A 26,108-nucleotide genomic window follows, 5' to 3' on the forward strand; every position below is an offset into this window, starting at 1 on the left:
TAGGATAATTTTCAATAATTCCCACTTGGACTAAAGCCAATCGAGGCAGTATTTTATACTCATTTTCTATTTGAAATCATCGAACTCTTTGATCTCGAGAGCTTTAGTAAAGGGATCGGTTAGGTTCTCTTTTCCATTGATCTTCTGAAGCTCGACATCATCTCGGTTCATGGTCTCTCGTACCAGATGATAGCGGCGCAGAATATGCTTGGGGCATTGGTGTGACTTTGGTTCTTTCACCTGAGCTATGGCACTAGAGCTATCATAGTACAGCAGGACAGAGCCATCAATAGGTGTAACTTCTAGCTCGGTGATGAATTTTCACAATCACACTATTTTCTTTGCAGCATCTGATGTAGCATTGTATTCCGCTTCGTATACAGAATCGGCCACAGTATGTTGCTTGAAACTCTTCCAGCAAACAACTCCTTCATTCAAGGTAAATACATAGTTCGACATGCTTTTGCTATCATCACAATCTGATTGGAAGCTGGAATCAGTATATACCATAAGTTTTAGATCAGTGTCTCCATAGATAAGCCATTGGTCTTTAGTATTTTTCAAATACTTAAGGATTATCTTCGCAATCTTTCAATGGTTCTCATTCAGATCAGATTGGTACCTACTCACTATCCCTAGTGAATAGATCACATCCGACCTCGTACACGTCATAGCATACATAATAGATCTCACTGTCGAAGCATATGGTATTCTACTCATATGCTCTCTTCTCAGGAGTTGTCGGATAATCCTTCTTGAAGAGAGTAATTCTTTGGCCTATCGGAAGATATCCTTTCTTGAAATTATCCATGTTGAACTGTTTCAATATGATATCGATGTACGTGAATAGGGACAATCCAAGTAATCTTCTAGATCTATCCTTATAGATCTTCATCCCTAGGATATAGGATGTTTCTCCCAAATTCTTCATGGAGAACTGTGATGATAACCACAGCTTCACACTCTGCAAAGTCGGGATGTCATTTTCAAGTAACAGTATGTCATTCACATATAGCACAAGGAAGATGACTACAGAATCTGTAGCCCATTTGTAGACGTAAGGCTCTTTTTCATTCCTAACGAAATCATATGTTTTGATCACCTTATCAAAATGCATGTTCCAATTCCTAGATGCCTGCTTAAGTCCATAAATAGACCTATTCAGCTTGCACACTTTTGACTCATCAGTGAATGTAAATCTTTCAGGCTGTATCATATACACCTCTTCTTCCAGCTCTCCGTTAAGGAAAGTAATTTTGACATCCATTTGTCAGATCTCATAATCTAAGTATGCAGTGATAGCAAGCATAATGCGAATGGACTTGAGCATTGCCACAGGAGAGAACGTCTTATCATAGTCAATACCGTAATGCTGACGGTAACCCTTGGTAACTAGACAGATTTTATAGGTCTTTATCTTTCCGTCCATTCTTTTTCTTTTGAAAATCTATTTACACTCTATAGGTTTTATCCTTTGGGCGGATCAACTAGTATCCATACACCATTGATCTTCATGGACTTCTTCTCGGACTTCACGATCTCAAGCTATTTCTGGGAGTCGGGCCTTTGCATGGCCTTCATATAGGTGATCGGATCCTCATCGTTCTTATCAAGTTTGATGGGATCACCGTCTTGGATCAGAAAATCGTAGTATCTGTCCGACTGATGCGGTATTCTATCGGATCTTCTTAATGGCACCTCTACTGACTCCGGATTCGATTCTCCAATCAAATTCAATTTTGTGTGTCGGTCCTTCTACTTCATGAACTTCATCAAGTTTAATTTTACAGGCATTAGCTCCTTCACTAAGAAATTTTTTTTTCAAAAAGACTATCCTGTTGCTGACAAACATCTTTTATTCTACAGTGAGGTAGAAGTAGTATCCTTTAATTTTCTTTGGGTATCTTACGAACAAGCATCTATCAGACTTAGGTCCAAGCTTATCTGTCTTTAAATGCTTGATATAAGCTGGACACCCCCAGACCCTAAGATGTGAGAGCATCGGCTTACGTCCAGTTCATAGTTTTATCGACAGACTTGCTCGGCACCTTATTCAAAATGTAGTAGGCAGTTTCTAGAGCATATCCCCAAAAAGAGATTGGCAGACTCATAAAGCCCATCATGGATCGAATCATATCTAACAAGGTTCGATTCCTCCTTTCACATATCCTGTTATGTTGTGGTGTTTCAGGAGGGATCTACTGTAAGAGAATTCCATTCTCTTCCAGATATGTTAGGAAGTCACTGGTGAGGTATTCACCTTCTCGATCTGATCGAAGGGTTTTAATATTTTTTTCAGTTTGTTTCTCTACTTCAATATAGAATCGTTTGAACATTTCAAATGATTTTGACTTATGCTTCATAAGATAGACATACCCATACCTCGTTAGATCGTCTGTAAACATAATGAAGTTGTAGTATCCTTCTCCGGCACTTATGTTCATAGGTCCGCATACATCAGTATGTATTAGACCTAGGACATCGTTGGCTCTTTCACTTTTTTCCTTAAAAAGTGACTTAGTTATCTTACTAAGTAGACAGGATTTGTAGGTTGGTAATGATTCACAATTATCTATTTCAAGGACATATTCCTTAATCAATCTATTAATCCTACTCTTGTTTATATGACCAAACCTATAATGCCAAAGGTAGGATTCACTGACATTATCTAATTTAGAACGTTTACTGGATGTGTACATTATACCAACAGACCGTGATATTATATATATATGCCATGTTTTAATTGTCCACGCATTATTGCAATATCATTCATAATGATATCATAAAAATCATCCTTTATTATAAACTTGAAACCAAGTTTAGCCAAAAGGCCTACAGAGATGACATTCATTAAAAAGAAAGGACAATAATGACAATCATCTAACATGACACTACTGGACTCGAAGACAAGTTGCAAAGTTCTCAAGGTCAGAACTGGAACAAGGTTTCCATCTTCAACGTTCAAGAACCGCTCATCCTCTCTAAACTTCCTATTTATCTGCTTTCCCTGTAACGAATTGCATATATTAATCGAACTTTCGGTATCCAATACCCAGGTAGTAGTATCACGAATAGAGAAATTATAAGGAGTTATCATATAAGTACCTTGTAAAGCAACCGCTTGCTTCTCTCTCTTGTTCTTAAGCCTGTTTGGATCAAGGGTCACTATATAAGCAGGATAATTCCTCTTTCAATGATCCAGTTTCTTATAGAAGAAGCATTCTGCCTGACTCTTGTCAATTTTTGACGATTTGCTTTGCTTAGGATCAGCAGTACGGAATTTCTACACCTTTTTTTCTCTCCTAAAGGATCGACGACCTGCAGATGAATCTCTCACTAAATTCATCGGCTCCTTCTGGAGCTGGTGGTCTTTCTTAAAAGTCTGCAGTAATCCTAGCAAATCATGGTAGTTCACTACAGACTTTGTCATTCTGTAATAATTGAGAAAGGGTAGGTAGGATTTCGATAGCGAATTGAGGATAGCATCCTTGTCTAACTGTTCATGCAACGGAAAGTCAAATTTGCTCAGACGTTCAATCTACTCAATTGTGTATAGTACATGATCGGTGACTAAAGCCTCTTTTCGCATACGGGTATTGAACACTGTACAAGAGGTTTTGTCTCTCCGCATCCTCAAAGGTGTCGAAGGATTCATTCAACATTTGAATGATTTGCTTTGGCTACGCATTCTCGAACTTATGGCTAAGCTCGTTGTTCATAGTTGCCTTCATCACATAACGCATAGTCGTTCGGTCATTGAGCCACTTTATGTGTCTCTCGCTATACGAGGAGCGTTGGCAGCAGGTTCTTCAAGTGCCTCATCCGTAAGGACGTACAGAATCCTTTCGTGCTCCAAGACGATTTTTAACTTTCAATATCAACTATTGAAGTTGGGTCCAGTGAACTTGTCGCTGTCCAACAACGTACGGAGGGATAGTGTGTTAGCCATAACTGAAAGAAAAAATATAAGCCTATTAGTATATGAATTACTTTTTAATTCCAAAGATATGGACTTTAGTCTAAAGATTCTCCCACTATTTTAACAAATTGGTAGTCTTTACCTCCAACTCGAAGAATTACATTAATTCCTTAGTGGGTACTAGAATCCACACAAACTACATTTGGGCTCGAGTGTGGCTCGGCCAATCGTAGTGTAGCTCAGCCAACCCTAGTGCATCCATGGATAGGTTCATAACCAATTGTTTTTCCAAACAACTTCTAACAATTAGGTTGTGCCCTAGACATCCGTTGAGCAGGCGTATAGCGCCTTCACTGAAAATCCTGACTAGGTCCAACCATTAACATGACAACACCAAGTGCATCTAACAAATGGATGTCCAGGTCCGAGTGTGGCTCGATCAATCTGAGTATTGATCTGAAGATACAACAAGATGGTCATATGATGGATGATAATTCCAATACACAATAGACACTAGGCGTGTGGCGTCTTCAATGTCTATTTGGAATATTGGACTCATTATCATGCATCTTAGTGGGAGGCTATGAACAAGTTATCCCATAACTGTATCATTTTATAGATCTAATAATTTAGAGAATTTAATTTCATTGACCTGAAAATAAGAGAAGAAGTTGACCTGTAAGCTGTAAAACCTTCCACTGACTTCACCAAGTCATATAAAAGATTAGACATAAGCTGGTCTAAAGATATCTAAATCAGTCGTACTGATTAATCTTGATGGTATGGGTCTGTTCGAATCAATTAGTGACCTAATCAAAACATAATCTACCATGTCGGCCAGGTAAGTGAGATTAGTGGGAGGGATGTGCCATTAACTTGCCGTAGATGTATTTAGGTGAGTAGCTCCCAATTAAAAGTTACTTGATCGAATCTGCCAAACTTATCTTCGTTACCAATTGGTTAATTAATTTCGATTTGATCTATCAGAAGATTCGGGCTCAACCACAGAGCCATGATCATGGTCCATTTATTAAGATCAAACACATGGACTTGATCAATCTTCAACTATTGAGGTTGATTCAGAGAAATTCTGACCTAATCTAATTCAACACTTGATTAGATTTAACTAATTTCTCTACTTGGTTCATATGTATTTTTGACCCTAGGTCTAACCCATTAGAAGGACTTGATACAAGCTAACCCTTTGTCCATCGATTTATGTGGTGTCTTAATGATCTTCAATTCTTAAATTTAGATCATTCAAACTTAATTCAAAATTAAGTATGTGAAATATGTGTTTCAGTCTATAAAACTATTCTATCAGGGTTTCAGGTGAAGCATACCATATATTTCAACTCATAAAAATAAATTTTCATAATATGTTTAATAATTAAACATGCATAGGTATGATCTAAACTTCATATATATATATCTCATGCATCATGACAATTTTTATATCAATACCTGTTGGTGCAAAAATCTGCTTGCGCCGGAGAAGCTGGAGTCGGGGAAGTCGCGGTCGCCGTCGGGACCTGCAAGGGAAGTCTAAACCGGAGGTGGGGTTGCTCCGGCAAGACCCTCCGACGCTCAAGTCAGTTCTCTGCCTCAACAAGAATGGAGTGCTCGAACGGAGAATTTAGCAGAGTTTTGAGATAAGAGATGAGCTTAGAGAATAACGTATCTGAGTCCCCCTTTTATAGGCGGAGGGGGCAACGGATTGATGGCGACACCTGTAACCGTCTGGTAGTGGGCCGTCCGTGGTCAGGGGAATTTATTGCGAGAGGTAGTGGAGTGGAATCGTGGCCATCACCGCAGCTCGCCACGTGGAATCAGTTGCAGGGAGTGGAGCAGCGCCCGTTGTCGTGACTTGCCAGCGGATGGGAGAATCGCCCGGTATCCGTTGCAGGAGGTGGAGCAGGTTCGTGACCGTTATCGTGGCCTGCCAGGGGGTAGTGGAGCTGTGCGGAATCCGCCGCAGGAAGTGGAGCAGGGCGGCGACGGTTACTGCGGCTTGTCAGGGAATGATGGAGCTGTGCGGAACCCGTCACAGGAAGTGGAGCAGGGTCATGGCCGTTTTGGTGGCTTGCCAGGGGGCGCGGATCTGTTGATTGAAGCTCGGAGACGGTCGGAGCCCGGCCTCTGTAGAGGTCCGGGAGAGGTCCTCCTGGCGGCTGGGGCCGTGGGCGGAGTCTGACTTCCGTGGAAGTCCGGGCGGAGCTGCTCTGTGGCTGATGTCGGAGGCGGAGCCCGGCTCCCGTAGGAGTCCGGGCGGAGCCCTCTCGGAGCTGAAGTTGCGGGCGGAACCCGGCTCCCGTAGGAGTCCGGGCGGAGTCCTCTGCAATCAAAGTTAAAGGTGAAGTCCGGCTCTCGTAGGAGTCCGGACGGAGCTTACCAGCAATCAAAGTTAGAGGTAAAGTCCGGCTCCTGTAGGAGTCCGGACGGAGCTTACCAGCAATCAAAGTTAGAGGTGAAGTCCGGCTCCCGTAGGAGTCCGGACGGAGCTTTCCAGCGGTTGATACTGAGAGCGGGGCCTGGCTCCCGTAGGAGTCCGGGCGGAGCTGTGCTGCAGTTGATGTCGGAGCCCGGCTCCCGTAGGAGTCCGGGTGGAGCTGTGCTGCAGCTGATGTCGGCGGCGGAGCCCGGCTCCCGTAGGAGTCCGGGCGGAGCTGTTCTGATGTCGGCGGCGGAGCCCGGCTCCCGTAGGAGCTCGGGCGGAGCTGTTCTGATGTCGCGGCGGAGCCCGGCTCCCGTAGGAGTCCGGGCGGAGCTGTTCTGATGTCGGCGGCGGAGCCCGGCTCCCGTAGGAGTCCGGGCGGAGCTGTTCTGATGTCGGTGGCGGAGCCCGGCTCCCGTAGGAGCCCGGCTCCCGTAGGAGCCCGGGCGGAGCTGTTCTGATGTTGCGGCGGAGCCCGGCTCCCGTAGGAGTCCGGGCGGAGCTGTTCTGATGTCGGCGGCGGAGCCCGGCTCCCGTAGGAGCCCGGGCGGAGCTGTTCTGATGTTGCGGCGGAGCCCGGCTCCCGTAGGAGTCCGGGCGGAGCTGTTCTGATGTCGGCGGCGGAGCCCGGCTCCCGTAGGAGCCCGGGCGGAGCTGTTCTGATGTTGCGGCGGAGCCCGGGCGGAGCTGTTCTGATGGCGGCGGAGCCCGGCTCCCGTAGGAGCCCGGGCGGAGCTGTTCTGATGTGGCGGCGGAGCCCGGCTCCCGTAGGAGCCCGGGCGGAGCTGTTCTGATGTGGCGGCGGAGCCCGGCTCCCGTAGGAGTCCGGGCGGAGCTGTTCTGATGTCGGCGGCGGAGCCCGGCTCCCGTAGTAGCCCGGGCGGAGCTGTTCTGATGTTGCGGCGGAGCCCGGCTCCCGTAGGAGCCCGGGCGGAGCTGTTCTGATGTCGGCGGCGGAGCCCGGCTCCCGTAGGAGCCCGGGCGGAGCTGTTCTGATGTTGCGGCGGAGCCCGGCTCCCGTAGGAGTCCGGGCGGAGCAGTTCTGTTGCCGATTCCGCCGAGGGTTTCGGCTGTGGGTATTTTATACCCAACACCAGTCCCCCTACTTCCGAGTTTGAATTTCAAGCGAAGGAAGTACACAGAGAGAGAGATGGGTACAGCCGGAACTGTCCCTTCGAATCCTGTGCACTGCCGCCTCCAGATATTTTGGCATTAAATGAGCGCGTGCCGGAGTCTTTTCGAATTGGAGCGGTACGAGGGGACGCTTCGAAAATCCCGCAGGTACATTGGTCTAGGTACGGCGCAATTATGATCCTGCCAACCATCAGCCGCTTTTAGCCGTCTGCCAGGGGGAGTGGGACACGTGTCGGATGCGGACTGGCCAGAGGGATTCGCGATCATTATGGCGCCGGATCCCAGGGTCTATTTAAACCCGTCCTCCCCCCTTCAGGCGTCCTACTCCATTCTTGAGTTTTCGCTTGGTGTCTGTCTTCTCTTCGAGAGCCTGCTCTTGTGAACGTCTTCTCGAGCCGTAGGCGCCTCCCGTTTCTCGCTCCCCAGGTCCCCAGGGCAATATAGGTTAGTGCCAACCTTCTTCTCACCGCCTAGGGGCTTCTCCTCTTTTCATTACTTTTGTGCCTCCTTCCGAGTTAGCCTTCGGCGTCTCGTTCCCCTTTCGGTCTGCCTTTTTAGGGTTCTTTAGGTTCTCCCTCCGAAACTGCTCAAAATGTCCTCTGACTCCTCTGCTCCCGGCAGTTCCGAGAGTTCTTCTGCTTCAAACCCCCAGGTCTCTGTCTCTGCGGACGAACCCGCGTCCGGGGCTGGGCCTCGCCCGGTTTTCGCACCGGGCGCAATTCCATGCTCGTCGACTTCGGATGAACTCCTTCTGATAAGGGTTCGGTATGGGGTTCCTCCGGAGTACGACCTGGAGCTACTTGGCCCCTCTGACCGGGCCAGCGCTCCTCCTCCCGGTCGCTTCTGTTTGTATCAGGAAGCGTTCCGTGCCGGACTCTGGCTTCCGCTTCCTGTCTTTGTTGCTGCTTTCTTCCGCTTCTTGGACATTTCTCTCGCCTCCGTGGCCCCGAATTCCTTTAGGTTTTTGATAGGGTTTCTCTCTCTCTGCCACATAGCCGAGGTCCAGCCGTCCCTCTCCTTGTTCAGGCATTTTTATACCTTCAAACGCCATCCTTCGGCGAAGGACTGGTGGTACTTCTCCCCCCAGTTCGGCAAGAAGGGGTTGCTGAAGGGTGCCCCTTCTTCGATTCACAATTGGAAGGGGAAATTTCTTTTTGTCTACTGTCCGACCCTGGAACTGGGCCTGCCTCCTTGGGGGTCTCTGAGGGATTCCGTCCGTCGGGCTCCCAGCCTGGGGGAGGACGACCTTCAGGCCGCCCAGAAGCTCCTAACTTATCCCACTCCTTCCCTTCCTAATCTTCTGAGGGAGCAGCTCCTTTTCAACATCGGCTTGAGCCCTCAGGATCCAGCAAGTACTTATCTTTTCTTTTCTTGCCTTCCTCTTCTTCTTCGCTCTTTTCTTTCTCTTTCTTTCTCTCTTTTTTTTTTTTTTTTTTTTTTTTTTGACTCTGGACTGATCGGTGCCGCTTCTTCTTTCTTTCTCTTTTTTTTTTTTTTTTTTAGCAATGGACGCCGAAGCAACGCGGATGCTCGCCAAGGGAATGAGAGCCCAGAAGAGGAAGGGCGCGACGGCCTCCGGATCGGCGAAGAGGGCCAGGGCGGAGGAGACGAGCTTGGCTGCGCCCGTCCAGGCGGCCCCGGCCATCGACATTCCTTCAGATGCCGAGCCAGCGGCCCCCCGGGCTTCCTCAAGGAGCCCGCCAACTGGGGCTCCCGCTCTGGAGGTTCGCCCCGCGGAGGCGCCCGCCGCGGGGAGGAGGAAATCGGTGGCTCGCAGGGCGGGCAGCCACCGAGCTGCTGCAGACGAGTCTGTCTGCTCCGAGGGGGGATCGGAGAACCCCTTCAACGACAAGGACCTGATCAGGCGGCTGCTTGATGGCTGCATCCTGTCCGATGTCGTGGAGAGGATCGACCGTGCCGATCCCGAGCAGCGGGCCTGGGACTCGTTGGGGTCCTTCCTCGAGGTAAGCGGATATTTATCTGCACAGTCACTCGGCCTTTGTTGTAATTCTCTATCCGTCCTCGCAGATTGGGCACCAGCTCTTTGCCTATGTCGAGGCGACGAGTCGCATGAGAAGGGACCTCCTTCAGGCGGAGGAACGCCGCCAGGCCGAGGTTGCCCGCCTCCAAGCGAAGACGGCCGAAGTTGCCGCCCTCCAGGAGGCCCTGGAGAGAGCGAGGCAAGCCCGGGAAGAGGAGAGACAAGCCCGGGAAGAGGAGAGACGAATCTTGGAGTCGGCGAGGAAGGCGGAGGCCGAGGTCGCCCATTTGGTCGAGCAAACTCCGGTTCTGGTCTCGGAGGCCAGGGCCCTTGCGGTGGAGGAGTTCAAGGCTTCCGCGGAGATGAGAGAACTGAACGTCCAGTTCGGCCAGGAGGCGTTCACTAAGGGGTTCGAGCTCTGCCAAGAAAAGGTGGCCAGCAGATACCCCGACCTCGATCTTGGCTTTCTTGAGGAGTCTGAAGACGAGGCCGGCCCTTCGTCTGCCGCCACCGCGGTCGCACCCCCCGCGCCGAGTTCTCCACCTCCTGCCCCTGAGGTCTGAGACCTCTGATCTCGCGCCCTTGTTTTGTCGTCATATTTTCTTTCTGTTTGTCTTCAAAATTATTCAGTCAATAAAGTCGAATTTCTTGTGGTGGATGGCCTCTCCTTCCCTCTCCTCCTTTTTGCTTTTCTTCTTGTAATGAGTCGATCTTTGACGCTTGCACCTTCCAATGGCAGTGCCCTGCTGAAGCACTCCCCTTGCCCCTGGGTGTCCCGCTGAAATCAACTATCCAGCGGCTGAAAAAGGAGGTCCTCCACCTGACGAAGAAGTTGAAGAAGTCGGAAGGCGAGCTCCGCAAGTCGAGGGAATGCCATTCCGAAGCCGCCGCTGAGGCCGCCCACTTTAGGAGTCTCCAAGTGAAGGCAATCATGGATTACAGCCGGAGGAAGGCGAACTTCACAAAGGAGCTCGAGGAATGCAAGAAGAGCACCAGCGATCGAATTTGGGCTCAAGAAGCCAGGATCAGCGCCCTCAAGGTGGAACTATCAGCTGCGAAGAGGAAGATCGGCCATCTGGAAGGAAGCTCATCCCGGCTCTTGGCCCGGGTTGATGAGGAACAGAAGTGGTCGCAGAAGGTCTCCGACCTCCAGAAGCAGCTTCAAGACGCCGAGATGAGTCATGACGTGCAGCGGGCCAGCTGGCGCCGGCAAGTGGAAGAGTACAAAGGGAGATTCCGGAAGGCGGCGGACGAGGTCGTTCGTCTCCAGAGGCAGCTGGTTACTAGGGCGCAGCTTACTTCCGCCCAAGATACCGAAGAGCTCCAAGCCCTGAGAGGCACTGTCGAAGGGATTTCTGTCTCCCTTGGGGAGAAGACAGCCGAGCTGCAACAAGTGAAAATCCAACTGGCGCTTGAGCGGAAGGCCGTCGCGGACGCAGAGGCGGAGTCCGAAGTTTTGCGGAAGTGGCGTCGAGAAGCGGAGGCTGAGAGCCGGCAACTTCGTCAGGCGCTCCAGGATACGCTGCGGAAGAAGGAAGAATTAGAAGAAGCAATGGAGAACCTGAGGCAGTCCTGATTGAGGGATGGAGGTGATAACCCTAGGTCGGAGGGAGCAGGGCCTCCTTAGAGCTCTTTTGTCTTTATGTAGTTACTTTCTTTTTGTCGTTTTGTCCTTCTTTCCCTGGCCGTCCTGGCCTTGTAGTTCGTATATCGGAAATGAAAAAGGAACGTTTTGTGTTACCTTGTCCACGCGTAGCACTGATATTGTCGTCTTTTGAACCTTTCTTGTCGTTTGGCTTGTTTGACGTAGATGTCGTCGTGGGGGGGCTCTTTCCTTTCATCCGACCTTGTTACGCGGCCGAGTTTCGCCACCATTATTAACCCTTGCTGCAGGAGTGGCGGATGGAGCCCGGTTTCCGTAGGAGTCCGGGTGAAGTCTTTCCTGGCGACGGAACCCAGCTCCCGTAGGAGTCCGGGCGAAGTCTTCCTTGGCGGCGGAACCCGTCTCCCGTAGGAGTCCGGGCGAAGTCTTCCTTGGCGGTGGAATCCGGCTCCCGTAGGAGTTCGGGCGAAGTCTTCCATTTTGCTCAAGCTGGCGCGAGGTTCTCTCCTCGTTACCAGCTTGGCTTGTGGGGGCACGTTAGGGCGCTGTAAGGCCTCTCCCCCCTCCGGTCTAAAAGAACCGGGCCTTCAACTTTGCTCATGTCAGGACGAGGTTCTCCTCCTGTTCCTGACATGGCTGTGGGGGCACATTAGGGCGTTGCAAGGCCTCTCCCCCCATCCGGTCTAAAAGAACCGGGCCTTTGACTTTGCTCAAGTTAGGGCGAGGTTTTCCTCCTGTCCCTAACAGGGCTGTGGGGGCACATTAGGGCGTTGTAAGGCCTCTCCCCCCATCCGGTCTAAAAGAACCGGGCCTTTGACTTTGCTCAAGTTAGGGCGAGGTTTTCCTCCTGTCCCTAACAGGGCTGTGGGGGCACATTAGGGCGTTGTAAGGCCTCTCCCCCCATCCGGTCTAAAAGAACCAGGCCTTTGACTTTGCTCATGCCAGGACGAGGTTCTCCTCCTGTTCCTGGCATGGCTGCGTTTTTGGAGGGATCATGTCCAGTCATAATACATCCACGCTAGGTGGGAGGGGCACGTTAGCTAGAAAGGAAAGTAGATTCAAGGCGAAATAGTAAGTGATACATTTACAGTTTTCCCGCTTCTCCTTGAGGCCCTCCGATGATGGGGTCGATGGTCCCGATGGGAGGTCAGTCCCCGGGTTGCTCCTCCCTTTTAGATCATTCAAACTTAATTCAAAATTAAGTGTGTGAAATATGTGTTTCAGTCTATAAAACTATTCTATCAGGGTTTCAGGTGAAGCATACCATATATTTCAACTCATAAAAATAAATTTTCATAATATGTTTAATAATTAAACATGCATAGGTATGATCTAAACTTCATATATATATATCTCATGCATCATGACAATTTTTATATCAATACCTGTTGGTGCAAAAATCTGCTTGCGCCGGAGAAGCTGGAGTCGGGGAAGTCGCGGTCGCCGCCGGGACCTGCAAGGGAAGTCTAAACCGGAGGTGGGGTTGCTCCGGCAAGACCCTCCGACGCTCAAGTCAGTTCTCTGCCACAACAAGAATGGAGTGCTCGAACGGAGAATTTAGCAGAGTTTTGAGATAAGAGATGAGCTTAGAGAATAATGTATCTGAGTCCCCCTTTTATAGGCGGAGGGGGCAACGGATTGATGGCGACACCTGTAACCGTCTGGTAGTGGGCCGTCCGTGGTCAGGAGAATTTATTGCGAGAGGTAGTGGAGTGGAACCGTGGCCATCACCGCAGCTCGCCACATGGAATCAGTTGCAGGGAGTGGAGCAGCGCCCGTTGTCGTGACTTGCCAGCGGATGGGAGAATCGCCCGGTATCCGTTGCAGGAGGTGGAGCAGGTTCGTGGCCGTTATCGTGGCCTGCCAGGGGGTAGTGGAGCTGTGCGGAATCCGCCGCAGGAAGTGGAGCAGGGCGGCGACGGTTACTGCGGCTTGTCAGGGAATGATGGAGCTGTGCGGAACCCGTCACAGGAAGTGGAGCAGGGTCGTGGCCGTTTTGGTGGCTTGCCAGGGGGCGCGGATCTGTTGATTGAAGCTCGGAGACGGTCGGAGCCCGGCCTCTGTAGAGGTCAGGGAGAGGTCCTCCTGGCGGCTGGGGCCGTGGGCGGAGTCTGACTTCCGTGGAAGTCCGGGCGGAGCTGCTCTGTGGCTGATGTCGGAGGCGGAGCCCGGCTCCCGTAGGAGTCCGGGCGGAGCCCTCTCGGAGCTGAAGTTGCGGGCGGAACCCGGCTCCCGTAAGAGTCCGGGCGGAGTCCTCTGCAATCAAAGTTAAAGGTGAAGTCCGGCTCCCGTAGGAGTCCGGACGGAGCTTACCGGCAATCAAAGTTAGAGGTAAAGTCCGGCTCCCGTAGGAGTCCGGACGGAGCTTACCAGCAATCAAAGTTAGAGGTGAAGTCCGGCTCCCGTAGGAGTCCGGACGGAGCTTTCCAGCGGTTGATACTGAGAGCGGGGCCTGGCTCCTGTAGGAGTCCGGACGGAGCTGTGCTGCAGTTGATGTCGGAGCCCAGCTCCTGTAGGAGTCCGGGTGGAGCTGTGCTGCAGCTGATGTCGGCGGCGGAGCCCGGCTCCCGTAGGAGTCCGGGCGGAGCGTTCTGATGTCGGCGGCGGAGCCCGGCTCCCGTAGGAGCCCGGGCGGAGCTGTTCTGATGTTGCGGCGGAGCCCGGCTCCCGTAGGAGTCCGGGCGGAGCTGTTCTGATGTCGGCAGCGGAGCCCGGCTCCCGTAGGAGCCCGGGCGGAGCTGTTCTGATGTCGGCGGCGGAGCCCGGCTCCCGTAGGAGTCCGGGCGGAGCTGTTCTGATGTCGGCGGTGGAGCCCGGCTCCCGTAGGAGCCCGGGCGGAGCTGTTCTGATGTCGGCGGCGGAGCCCGGCTCCCGTAGGAGCCCGGGCGGAGCTGTTCTGATGTCGGCGGCGGAGCCCGGCTCCCGTAGGAGTCCGGGCGGAGCAGTTCTGATGTTGCGGCGGAGCCCGGCTCCCGTAGGAGCCCGGGCGGAGCTGTTCTGATGTCGGCGGCAGAGCCCGGCTCCCGTAGGAGCCCGGGCGGAGCTGTTCTGATGTTGCGGTGGAGCCCGGCTCCCGTAGGAGTCCGGGCGGAGCTGTTCTGATGTCGGCGGCGGAGCCCGGCTCCCGTAGGAGCCCGGGCGGAGCTGTTCTGATGTTGCGGCGGAGCCCGGCTCCCGTAGGAGTCCGGGCGAAGCTGTTCTGATGTCGGCGGCGGAGCCCGGCTCCCGTAGGAGCCCGGGCGGAGCTGTTCTGATGTCGGCGGCGGAGCCCGGCTCCCGTAGGAGCCCGGGCGGAGCTGTTCTGATGTTGCGGCGGAGCCCGGCTCCCGTAGGAGTCCGGGCGGAGCAGTTCTGTTGCCGATTCCGCCGAGGGTTTCGGCTGTGGGTATTTTATACCCAATACCGATTATATTTTATGTAACATGCTATTCAGATTCTAAAATAATTTTATATTTAAATTTATCTTATTGTAATGAATTATAAATCACTTTAGCTCTAATCTAAATATATTTATAATCAAAATAATTTCTAAAAATCTATTCGTTTTTTTTTCATAAAATCAGATCACAATGACACCCCTATACGTCATAAGAGAATCCATCGAATAGGCAAAAGAGAGATTAATCTCTTCGATCTCTTATAACCGGACGGTTTGGTGATCTCATCAATCCGAGTACTAGGCTATTAAGATCTGAAATCTAATTTCATATGTAATCACATCATCATGTAATTTTTGTCAAAACAGTTTATGTCATGAACATGTCTTTGATTTTATCAATTATATTCTTCATCTAATCTAATTAGATTTGATGCATCATATATATCATATTATATTTGAAACACGTCTTATGCTGATTTCTAAAACATCAATTTCAGATCTGATATCAAATAGAAAATTAATTACATGCAAACATGAATACATAAAGATTAAATTTCTGGTTAAATCTATTTTAGTGTAGTACTGAATTTCATTTGAATTCAGATCTAAAAATCAATCAAAATGGATTCAATTCAAATCTGAAATAAGTCCCACTTTATAACAGAAATAACAACATTAAAATTCTGTTAAAATAAATTTAAAATAGATTTTAATTCACATTGTTATTCCAACAAAAATTCAACAGTAACAAAAATTCTGTGATAACAAACTTATAGCAATCTTAATCAACCATTGATTAGGTTCATCTAATCTAACCAAAATCAGATCGAAAATTTTATTTAAACAGATTTAAATCAGATTTAATATCTAACATAAAATTTTAATTACATATAATATGTAAATAATTCAGAAAAATTCAGTTATGCATCCATGTATCAAAACTTGGCTCTGATACCAATTGAAGAGAAGGAAAACTATTTTTTGTAGATTATCAAGGTTGCATCTAAAAAATTTTCTTTGAATCTTACTGAATAAGGATCAAATCCTTATTTGTATTGCAGCGGAATTGAGGATCAAATCTCCAAAATCTGGATTCAATCTTTGTGTAGGCCTGGAACTACAGACCCTCTACTTTGCATGCACGCCAGACAACGCAGGAAAGCAAAATGACCTTTGATCAAATCATCTTTGCAATCCAACCAAAAGAGAGACTTATCTAACCAAATTATATCAAAGTAGAGATCTGGAACTGCAGGCCCTCTACTTTGCATGCACGCTAGACAACGCAGGAAAGCGGAATGACCTCTGATTAAATCATCTTTGCAATCCAACCAAAAGAGGGAGGAGAGGTGCTGGTGTGAGGCGTCACACCAACAAGGAGGATGCCCAAAGATGGGCCCTCGCCAAGGGAAGAGGGGTGGCAAGGAAAAGGTGGCGCCAAGGAAGAAAGGGGGTGCCTCAAGCTCACACCTCTCTCTCTCTTTTCTTAATCTGATTTGTTTGCCATCTTTTATGCATCCATAGGTAGAGACCCTCTCTATTTATAGATGATTCTAATAATCCAATAAATATAGGATTTCTAATTTAAACATGCTTTGAATCAGTCCAATACTCATGAAAGGACTCATACATGAGATAGAATTGAAACCATATAAGACGCCCACAATGCACCTATTCCCACACCCACATGGGATGCCCAGAACCAGCACCATACCAAGTGCTAGTCGGTTAAGGAGTGAAAAAAATTCCAGTGCAAGTAGGACTCTAAATATCTCATCCAAAAAGGGTCCAATTCGAATCCAATTTGAAGCCGTTTGAAACAATTTCGAAAGGCTGTCAATCCTAAATTCTTTAGGACTTTAGAACCAAGTTTAACTTGAAATTTTGAATCTAATTAAATTTAATTAAATTAGATCTAATCTGAAATTAATTAGCACTTAAATCCAATCTCTTATAGGCTTTATGGATCATAGATCAGAAACTGTTCATCTCCGAGATTGAACCTGAACCTCATGTGTGGTGCTAGTTAGGCATAGTCAACTCTTCAATCCCATTTGACCCATAACTTAATTCTCAATTAAGTTAGCTTATATGTTCAATCAAGTCAAGTATTTTCATATTGGACATATAAACATAGACCAATACTTTCTTACGGTGTCTGACTTATGTGCGTGACTTCATAGGTTCAAATACTAAGCCGGTAGCATAGATATCGATTTCTGTACTAATCAAAATACCATCTAGCAATGGTTCCTGACGTCCAGATAGATCGAATTATCGCAAAAAAATATTTCAGAACCTATGCATATAGTTACCGGATAATTCATCCCTTTGATCCTTAATACTCTAGGATGATCTCAGGTTAACTATCAATCGAGAGTGTTTCATCCACATTGTATTTCAACCTTTCAAATCCATCTCATGGATTACTCTGACCAACGCTTTACTAAATTGAAATACAGCAATATATCAGCTCCTATAATTCAGAGAGGTCAATCCCATCTTGATCCACACACAGACTTCACAAGTATTTGATGGTATCCAGTAGCCTTCCATCACTGTATTAAAAATTTAGATTGTCTGGCACCAAAGCACAGTAAGTTGCTTGCAAGTCACTATGGTGATCTTAGATCTGAGGGACACTTATTCCCATACACTTCGCGAGCGGCTCTTGACAGCAGAACGCTTAGTAGGTGAGTCACCTATTCAGTGATGATGTACTCCTACATCTCATCTGTGTGCCATACTAGTATCATCACATTTTTTGGTTAAGAGGACAACCAATTCATATGGCACACAACGACCTCCATTCGATAAATGTTATCGTCCTGTAATGACGAATCATTTTATCGCAAACATATTTAAGAACTATACGATAAATTTTCTTTTTATCGTTCACTAACATAGTTCTAAGGAATTCATCACAACACAAGAGTTCTATAAGGAAGATGTAACTTTGTGATAAAAATATCAAAATAGTTTTTATTCATTTATCAATAATTCGTATACAAAGAGGAATTCAATCATCACACGATAGGTTTTAGGACACAATTTCCAACAAAACCAGTACCAAGAAACTTTCCAATCAGTGGCCTCGACCACCGCCGCCCATATGCACCTTCATACTCTTCATCTGAAGATACCACAGCCTTCGAGAATCTCTGCTGCAAGTGTGCAATTTGTGCCTTTGAAACTGTTTGACTCTCCCATCTGTATCGATGCCTACTTTAGGTTACTTAGGCCCAGGTCCGTCCTTGTTTCAGAAATGTGGCGTCAGATCCATTTCCACTGAAACTACTATCATCCTGGTTGGTTGCTGCATCGTTCAATGAATTTGAATCATTTGCTTCTGGCAGATCACAATCCATCACCAGTCATTTTCCTTTTGGGTCATTTGACTCCTCCATTGGGGTTGAGGTTGGCGAATCTCAAGTGTGTTCACATTGCTTCCCAAAATTAGACTTTAATGAGTCTTGCAAAAATATCTAGCTATATATTACAAGATCATGACAAAATAAACTGGAAACATGTCAACCTACCATGTTAGCACAATAATTTGAACAGATGCCTTCTGGTCATATCTTAGCATTCTCTCTACAATGACCCATAAGAAAAGCTGTTTGAGTACACTTAATTAAAAAAATGTATACTTGCCTTTACGGTTAATGAAATATTTCTTTATGACCTAAAAATATTAAGGAAAGAAGCTAGATCATTTCCTAAACCTTGCATTGCCTTTTTTGCAGGATTTGGTGTTTTAAACTAGGCCAGGATAAAGCCTTTGAGTCCAGCTTTAGGTCTCCAACCTTGAGGCTACATTATGAATCCATACTAGTCAATAGGTTGAGGGGAACTGGTATTTTTTAGTTAAGCATCTGGATATCAGAAAACCTGATTAAGACTTGTTAGTTCACTTTTTCTTTTTCTTCGTATTTCTAGATTGTTATATTTCTAGATGCTTTATGCATGTTTAAAATGCTATAGTAACAAATTTAACACTTGATTGTTAAATCATTGATTCACATAATCTGTATTATTTACTATGCAAAAATCAGAAATGATTCTTCATGCTACTCTTGTGAATTGGTCATCTTGATTTCTTTGACTATTTTCTTTTTATGAATTGTGCTGCCAAGTAATTCTCTTTGCCTGGGTGTTTTACAGATAGATTCACATGCTTAGTATCCCTTCTTTCACATTGTCAGATTAGGTTAACTATCATGATTGAGGATCCTAGAGATACTGAACGTAAAAGATTGCTTGGCATTGAGGACCCTGATGGAGTCACGAGAGATGACCTGGTTGCTGCTTTGGATGATGTATGTGCTTCTGTTTTGTAAGATGTGTAACTTCAGATCCTGTAACTAGTTAATAAATTTGTATGTTTTTGATAATGACCTTATTCTGTGGGCATTGATTTGTATCTACTAATTGATTATTAAATATATAGTATTTTATGTGCAATATTGTTATTTATCTCATCTTTTTGTTATCTATTAATGTGCTGAACCGTTACATTTGCATGGATTGTCATGTATAATTTGACATGATTTCACAAGAAGAGTTCTAGCAATGTTGGTCAGTTATAGGAATATCCACTTCCAATGAATACCAAACCGTGCTAGAAAAGAAAAGTTTCGCAATAATTTAAAAATTAGGCTTTGTCTATTCTTTCTCAAGGAAAAAAGTTTTATACTGATTTAAGTTTATAATAATGAATAGATTTGACTGGATTCAGGGAGAGGAATCAGAGTTATAGACTACTAGATTCTTTTCCATTATTTTTTTTCCACATTTTTGGGTAGAAGAAGAAAGTTACACTGCACAAGGATATAACAAACCAACCAAGTCAGTAACAAGTATGTCTTGCAGCTCTCAAGGTACATACCAGCGCTTCCTAGAATGAAGAACCAGTATGCTCTGCAATGAAGGAGACTACTAGAACTTTTTAGCTGACCTATAATTTGCTATAGAATAAAGCATTAAAAGTGCACGCGCGCACACACGCACACACATAGATATACCTATACATATATATATATACATATATACATATATATGTAGATATGTACATATATACATATATATGTGTACATATGTGTATATGTATACATGTACATATGTACATATATACATGTATACATGTACATGTATACATGTATACATATATATATATATATATATATATATATATATATATATATATATATATGTAGATATGTACATACATACATACATATGTACGTACATATGGGTATGTATGTATGTATGTATGTTTGTATGTGTGTGTGAGTGTGCGCGCGCACGCCCGCATGTTTGTGTGTGTATGTGTAAACCCTTACACACCAATCATGTGACGAACTATTGGATATGATGTACTATCTGTAAGTTGCTTACACACCAAAAATCATATAATTTGAAGATCTTCTAGCCTATGTATGAGGTAGTAAAAGAAATGTACTATCTTGTGTTATTTAAACTATCCAATATTTTGATGCGTGATGTATAAGCTAGGGGTCTCTAAATAATCTGATTTTTAGTGAGCAGTTTGGAGGTAGTAGATCACATCCGATATTCAGATCATTGATGTGGGACTTCCATCGTTTAATATAGACCTGATCGGATCCAAGTGGAGGGCCACTCTACTGAATCCTAGTCCACCTATACGCATGTGTATAAAACACACACACACACAGACACACACACACACACACATCCTAGTCCACCAACACGTATGCATATAAAATACACACACTCACACACATTCCTAAAGTTTTCTTCTTCTTCCGAGAAGGAGAAAGAAGTCTGGTTGATAAATATGATCCACTGCAAATTAAGGATGGGCTTCTGTAGCTAACAGTTGAAGCATAGGATCTTGTAGGTGCTGCATTTGATTCCATCTTCATGGCCAAAGTTGCCCTTTCCTTAAGAGTCCATTCTAATGAGAAAGGTGCCTTAGCAGAAGCCCTCTCTGTTGGTCTTGCAAGGCATTCTAGGTCTCCTAGACCATCTGATCTGGTATGTGCATTTGGATATAAGCTCTCAGGGGACTCGAAAAATATATAGGGCTCTCAAGAGCATAGGCAATGCCTTAAAAGCTAAATTTCTTGTCTTTTCTGCTGAGGAACAGACTTTCTAACTAGTATTCTGGCAGAGGTCATTGAGAATGAGGTCAAGTTTAGTTGTAGAAAAAATCATTGCACGACTTCTTTTTAGATGTAGAAAAATACTACCATGTTACAGATCCCAACAAGGTAATAAACTGTCTTCATTGAAGGAGACTTTTAGCTGTGAAAATGTACTTTTCTCTAGATTTGTATCAAACCAACAATATAATCTTATATTGAATGATGGGCCTTTGCAGCCATTCACAGGAAATATGGTGACATAAGACTTGAGTGAGGTTGTCTTGCCATTGCTCCTGTACCTGGGATTTCTTTACTTTAGACTTCAGTTATGGTCCCAGCAAACCCTTAACAGAGTTGAAGATATGGTGAGATGGCCATTATACTCATACAAGCTTGAGGCTTCTAGAGGGAAGCTAACTTATGCTTGATGTTGCATTGCAATATACAGATGATGAACTAAAGAAGTTTGCAAATCCATTTTGATCAAATTCATAGTGTAATATCAACAACCACTTCAAGGATAACTTCACATCATGCATCATGCATTAGCAGCACTAATAATGCTGATGCTTTTATAGGTGAATGAAGGGAGAATTCCAGAGAATCGTGTTGCTCTCCGTTTGCTTGCTAAGGAGATAATGGAGTGGCCAGATCTTGAGGTAATACTCGTATTTCTTATCTTGTAACAGTCTTTTGAAATTGCTAATCATTGATATGCAGAACCGTCAATGACTATTGAGGTTTGTTTTAGCATGGACCAGTTCTGAAGGGTCCTTACACTTCCTTTCTAACTAAATATGGAAAAGATTGTATATTTGAAGGTAATAGACAATTGTGCTGGTCTATTGAGTTAAAGAAATGGGTATACTTCCCTTAAAGGTATGTAGCTTTAGATGATTCTAATTTCATCGAATTATACTAACCATCCTCATTTTGTTTATTAGCAATAGACTTTACAAAGAGTAATGCTATGGGGCCTAAACCTGGTATCAATAAAAAAAAAAAAAGGCTGCATATTTGGCCTGCCACATGGCATGGGGTAGGTGGTTTGGGTGGGGTGGGGGGGCGCAGAGGGGTGGTTGGTGGGGTGGTGTTGTTGAATTGGAGTGGTTCACAGGGTTGGTACGATTCATGTTGATATTGTGGTTTAAAGCATGAATCATTTGTTTTTCTTCCACATTACCTAGCAGTGCTTGGTTTTCCTAGCAGAAACGGGGGATCACTCCACACTGTCTACAGTTTGGTAGTGTCTGATGGATCAGCAGTTGTCTTACTTGTCTTCTATTTATCCATTGATATGAATCAGCGTACCTTGTCCCCTATACCACACCTTTGACCTCCCATGGTTTTTGAACTACTGGATTCAACCTACTTCATGGTGATGCGCAAATTCATGGATGATTTTTTGTTGTAAGATATTAATTGATAGCAGGTCCATGTTATTTTAGTATGGACTTCTACTCTTTTCTGCTGCAAGAAATCTCTCAGCATAAGTTTTCTTTGAAGGGAACCAACTACTTAATGTGTTAAGCCCAATTGTTCATTGCTCAAGTAAACCGAAACAACACCCTGGGTCATTGTTTGGGTTGGGTGGAGGTGCTTGCTGCATGGATCTTGCTTGGTTAGCGGCTAACAGACTACGTGTGCCTTCTATGGGTTGAACTTAGTAGGTTAAAGTGTTTTATCATAAAATTGGAAGAAAAAACACTACTCTTTCGTCTTTATAATTTTCTACATATAAATATTATATTGCCTTCAATTTTCACTTTAGTTCAACCATATCTGAGCCATTAATTTACTTATATCTTGCAAAACAACTCGAACCTGCTTGGGTGCTGCTTACCAGGCTGCCTTTTTCCTATCTGACAGGATTGGTTGGAGCCTTTTCAATTCTCATTTCTTTCTTCCTTTGTTTTCTTGGAAAGGTTGAAGCACCGAAGAAGAGAAGTCCTAGTAAATCTCCATATGCAAAAGCCACAGACACCGGGGTTGACCCAGAAGTGGCAGCCAAGAGACTCGACATTGATTGGGATTCAGCTGCTGATGTTGAACCTGGAGATGAGAATGACGAGATAGAAGTTCCCCCTGCTGTAGTAAGTACCAGTAATCCATGTTCTTTCTGCTTTTAATTAAGAGATTTACATGCAAAGGTAAGAGTCTCGGTTTTGAATCCACCCACTATGGGTTGTAGCGATTTCTACAATCAGATTGTTTGCTTTTCTCTGTTGTTATGAGCATACAACTGCTATGGTATGGCTGACTCAATTTTTTTTGTCCGACCTAGATCTTTCCTACTCTTGGTTCACAATTTCAGATATATCACATTGCTTAACTGCATGCAGGGATATAGTGCTCTTTACCTGGTGACAGCTTTGCCACTTCTAATTGGGCTGTCAGTCGTACTGATCCTATTCTACAATTCTCTCCAGTAGCAGCTCAGCAGATTTATATACCATTCTGTATTTTTCTTTGTGGATTATTTTTCTAATTAATGAGGCAAGATCCTTCAGCAGGCCCCTGCCACGATTTTGGTAATTAAGTAGTAATTGATGATGACTTTGATGTTCATTTTTCATTTTTGAGGATACAGCTAACCCTGTATGTTGTTGTAGCCATCATTTGTTATCATTTTATTTGTCGTGTGGCCTTGTAATTATAAATTTATTGGCCCATGTGTACAAGATTGCATTTTCACTATTCATTCTCAAGTTAATCTGTTCGAAATGTGAGAGCTTTTCTCCAAGTTGTACAGAAGGTGCTTAGTTGCTACAAGAAAATGGCAGCTCTTCTATTTGGATGTCTGTCCATGAGGAATTGTTGACGCTTCTAAAATCTCTCCCTGGAACAACCCAGGCTAGTTTTGTTGGTGACTGAGATCATGTTGAGTTGCATGATAGCTATTATTAGTTAATCATTTTGAGATTGGATCCAGCCTGCATTGTAGGAACAAATTTTACGACAGATTAAGGGCCTCTACCTTTTTTTTTTTTTTTTCTTTTTAGATTTCACTGAAGAGTTCTGAATTTATTGGACTGCAAACAAAAATCACTCATTACTTCTTGCAGAAAATATGGTAGCTCATCCACAGTTAAAGCGGTTTAAACGGATGGCTATAAAGGTGTGGCAGCACGAATGGATTTGCAAGTATTAGTCAAACTTAGGTATAAAAAAATTAATGCCATTATTGCTTCTATTCATCGCTATAGGTCTAGCATAAATGACTCCAGCTAAGAACCAATGGTTTTTTATACGATTGCATGACATCCGAACAACTGATAGCCCCTTATATTATACAAAAAAGCTTTTGTAACTCAAAACATCACTCAACCGGTGTGTTGTATTCTCGTTGCTCCCTTTGAATTTGTCTTGCGAATGGTTCCACATTATTAAGCAAAATGAATGGTGGAAGTTGGTTGAGTGACTTGCGTGATTTTTATAGTTATTGCTAGAAAAAATGCTTTAATAACTCAAGCAACTAACTCTGAAAGTCACTCAGCTTTTATGCTGTATTCTGTACTAAAGAATGCAGCCCTGGTGCTATGCATCCATTATCAGAGTGTAGAAATTAGTAATCCTTTATTTGTGTATGGTCAACGTCTTGACAGGCAGAAAAGAACATGCACAACATGATGTATGCAGGTCGTGCTCGCCACATTCTTCCGGAGTCAATATCTATCTCTTCAAATGCATCAAACTATTTGCGGTTTCTCTTGCCTGATGCCTATCGACATGCCATGTCTGCCTACGAGCAAAAGCATGCGACGGAAGGCTCCGAAGCCTATGAGGAAGAAGTGAACAAAGAATGTTGAGGAAATCTCAATGTCCTGCCAGCTTCATAACTCCCATTTCCCACCAGACAAAGAGAAGCAAATTTCTGTAGATCCTGTGTCAGTCGAGCAACTGGCAAAGGTGGGAGATCACCTGTCAGTGTCGCCACCGACTCTGCCACCATTCGGAAAGCCTAAGTTCATCAGCTGCAGCCTTCCGAGTTCAGCATTCTCGTCGCCGCAGTCCGGTTCAGCTGCGGCGAAAAGCTTCAAGAAATGGAAAATTCCGGCACAGAACCAGCACTCCACAACCCTATCTCGCGTCACTCTGCAGCAGGAAATGGCCCTTCGTAGGAGCAAGTCTTGTGGTGAGGGGAGATCTTGCACGCCGTCCGATGAGTTCGACATTCTGTCCAGAAGAGCCAGCATGAAGCTGCCAGAAAATGGCGTTCATGTCCTCTATGACTGCACCAACGATGCCGGCGACTATGAGGATTCTGAAGAGCTTGATCCTGGAGCAGAGAAAAACTTCAAATGTGGGGCCTTGTGCTTGTTCTTGCCTGGTTTCTCCAAGAAGAAACTAGTGCAAGCTAGCCAAGATGAGCGAGGAGACCAGGGAAGCGTCGGCTCAAGAGCAGTTTCTCTTGAAAAATTCGAATGCGGGTCATGGTATTCTGCTGCCATTTTGGATGTTGATGATGAGGATGATGGAGCTGATCAGTCCTATTTCGACTTGCCTCTGGAGCTGATAAGGAGCGGCGCTGACCATGCCGATTCGCCGGTGAAGACAGCTTTTGTTTCCGATAGGGATCGGAAGGGGGTCCTGAAAAAGTGCACGTCCAATTTGGCCCCAAGGAGGTCGCATGAAGCATCGAATCGTCATGTTAGATTTTCTACGTCAACCCCTACCTCGTATCCAACATCTCCAACCTCTGCTTGCATCACGCCACGATTGCGGAAGGCAAGAGAGGAATTCAATGCATTTTTAGAAGCACAGAGCACATGATTTCTTTATGCGTCTTTGTCATGACATTAAGGTGTATGTTGCATCACACATTGTTCTCTGAGCATCTGAGAATGACATGCAGATTTAATCTATCAGGGAACGCATCTCATTAGCAACCCTGAGTGTTTTTTTGTTCTTTTACTTCTTGGGATTTTGCATCCCAGTTTCTGAATTCTACTTTAATGGTTGATATAATCCCTGAAATGCGTTGGGTGCTTTTGAAGACAATTCACATTTCGCCCGACAAACCAGAAAAAGCCCTTTGGTGTGTAACGCAAGGAAATTTAATGGGCGGAGGAAGAGGCTAATTAAAAATACAACATTGACCATGCCAGGACTTTTGTTCACCAAACTTAGTTAGGTCTACCTGAGGGCTAATTGATACACAATAGAATTTCCAAACTATTAACTCTAATTTCACCAAACTTAACTTAGAATCTGACCAACCAGGTCTGACCCATCCGAAATAATAATAATGCATCATATTATGCATTATTACTATGGTAATTATAGCAATGGCTATTGTCACATTGGTAAGTTCAATATTGGAGTTTTGGAAGTCTATTGCTCGTCATGATTTAACTAGAATCCTATTCCTATTTCGTTCTCGGTTATTCAGATGTCTTTGAGAGAATAGAAGTATTGATTAGTAATGTCTGGATGTGGAAAGAAGTATTCTCCAATTAATTAGATCTATACATTCTTGTCTTCTAGTGACAGACGTTGGATGGCGGTTCCTAGAAATTGACAATAATTG

The 26,108-nt window shown here is 45.3% G+C and overlaps 2 protein-coding genes across 3 annotated transcripts in view; both read left to right on the forward strand.

The window, feature by feature from the left end:
• The window catches only part of LOC105035480 (protein CHLOROPLAST ENHANCING STRESS TOLERANCE, chloroplastic), a 39,553-nt gene extending 16,315 nt beyond the window's left edge, over nt 1–23,238 (forward strand). Inside the window, exons 3-6 of one of the 2 annotated variants that reach the window (XM_073259516.1) lie at nt 18,656–18,769; nt 21,157–21,237; nt 21,330–21,457; nt 22,504–22,637. In XM_073259516.1, the coding sequence (XP_073115617.1) occupies nt 18,656–18,769; nt 21,157–21,237; nt 21,330–21,455 (321 nt within the window). In that variant the 3' untranslated portion in view covers nt 21,456–21,457; nt 22,504–22,637. Of the gene's footprint in view, nt 1–18,655; nt 18,770–21,156; nt 21,238–21,329; nt 21,458–22,503; nt 22,672–22,920 lie in introns of those variants that run through there. The other variant, XM_073259515.1, reaches the window with a different exon arrangement.
• A 130-nt stretch (nt 23,239–23,368) lies between these two features.
• Nucleotides 23,369–25,491, forward strand: LOC105035482 (uncharacterized). Its single transcript, XM_073259513.1, has one exon. The coding sequence runs from the start codon at nt 24,398–24,400 to the stop codon at nt 25,349–25,351; it is 954 nt and encodes a 317-aa protein (XP_073115614.1). The 5' UTR covers nt 23,369–24,397; the 3' UTR covers nt 25,352–25,491.
• The last annotated feature ends 617 nt before the right edge of the window (nt 25,492–26,108 follow it).

The sequence above is a fragment of the Elaeis guineensis genome, chromosome 6 (genome assembly GCF_000442705.2).
Source record: "Elaeis guineensis isolate ETL-2024a chromosome 6, EG11, whole genome shotgun sequence".
NCBI classification, from domain to species: domain Eukaryota; kingdom Viridiplantae; phylum Streptophyta; class Magnoliopsida; order Arecales; family Arecaceae; genus Elaeis; species Elaeis guineensis.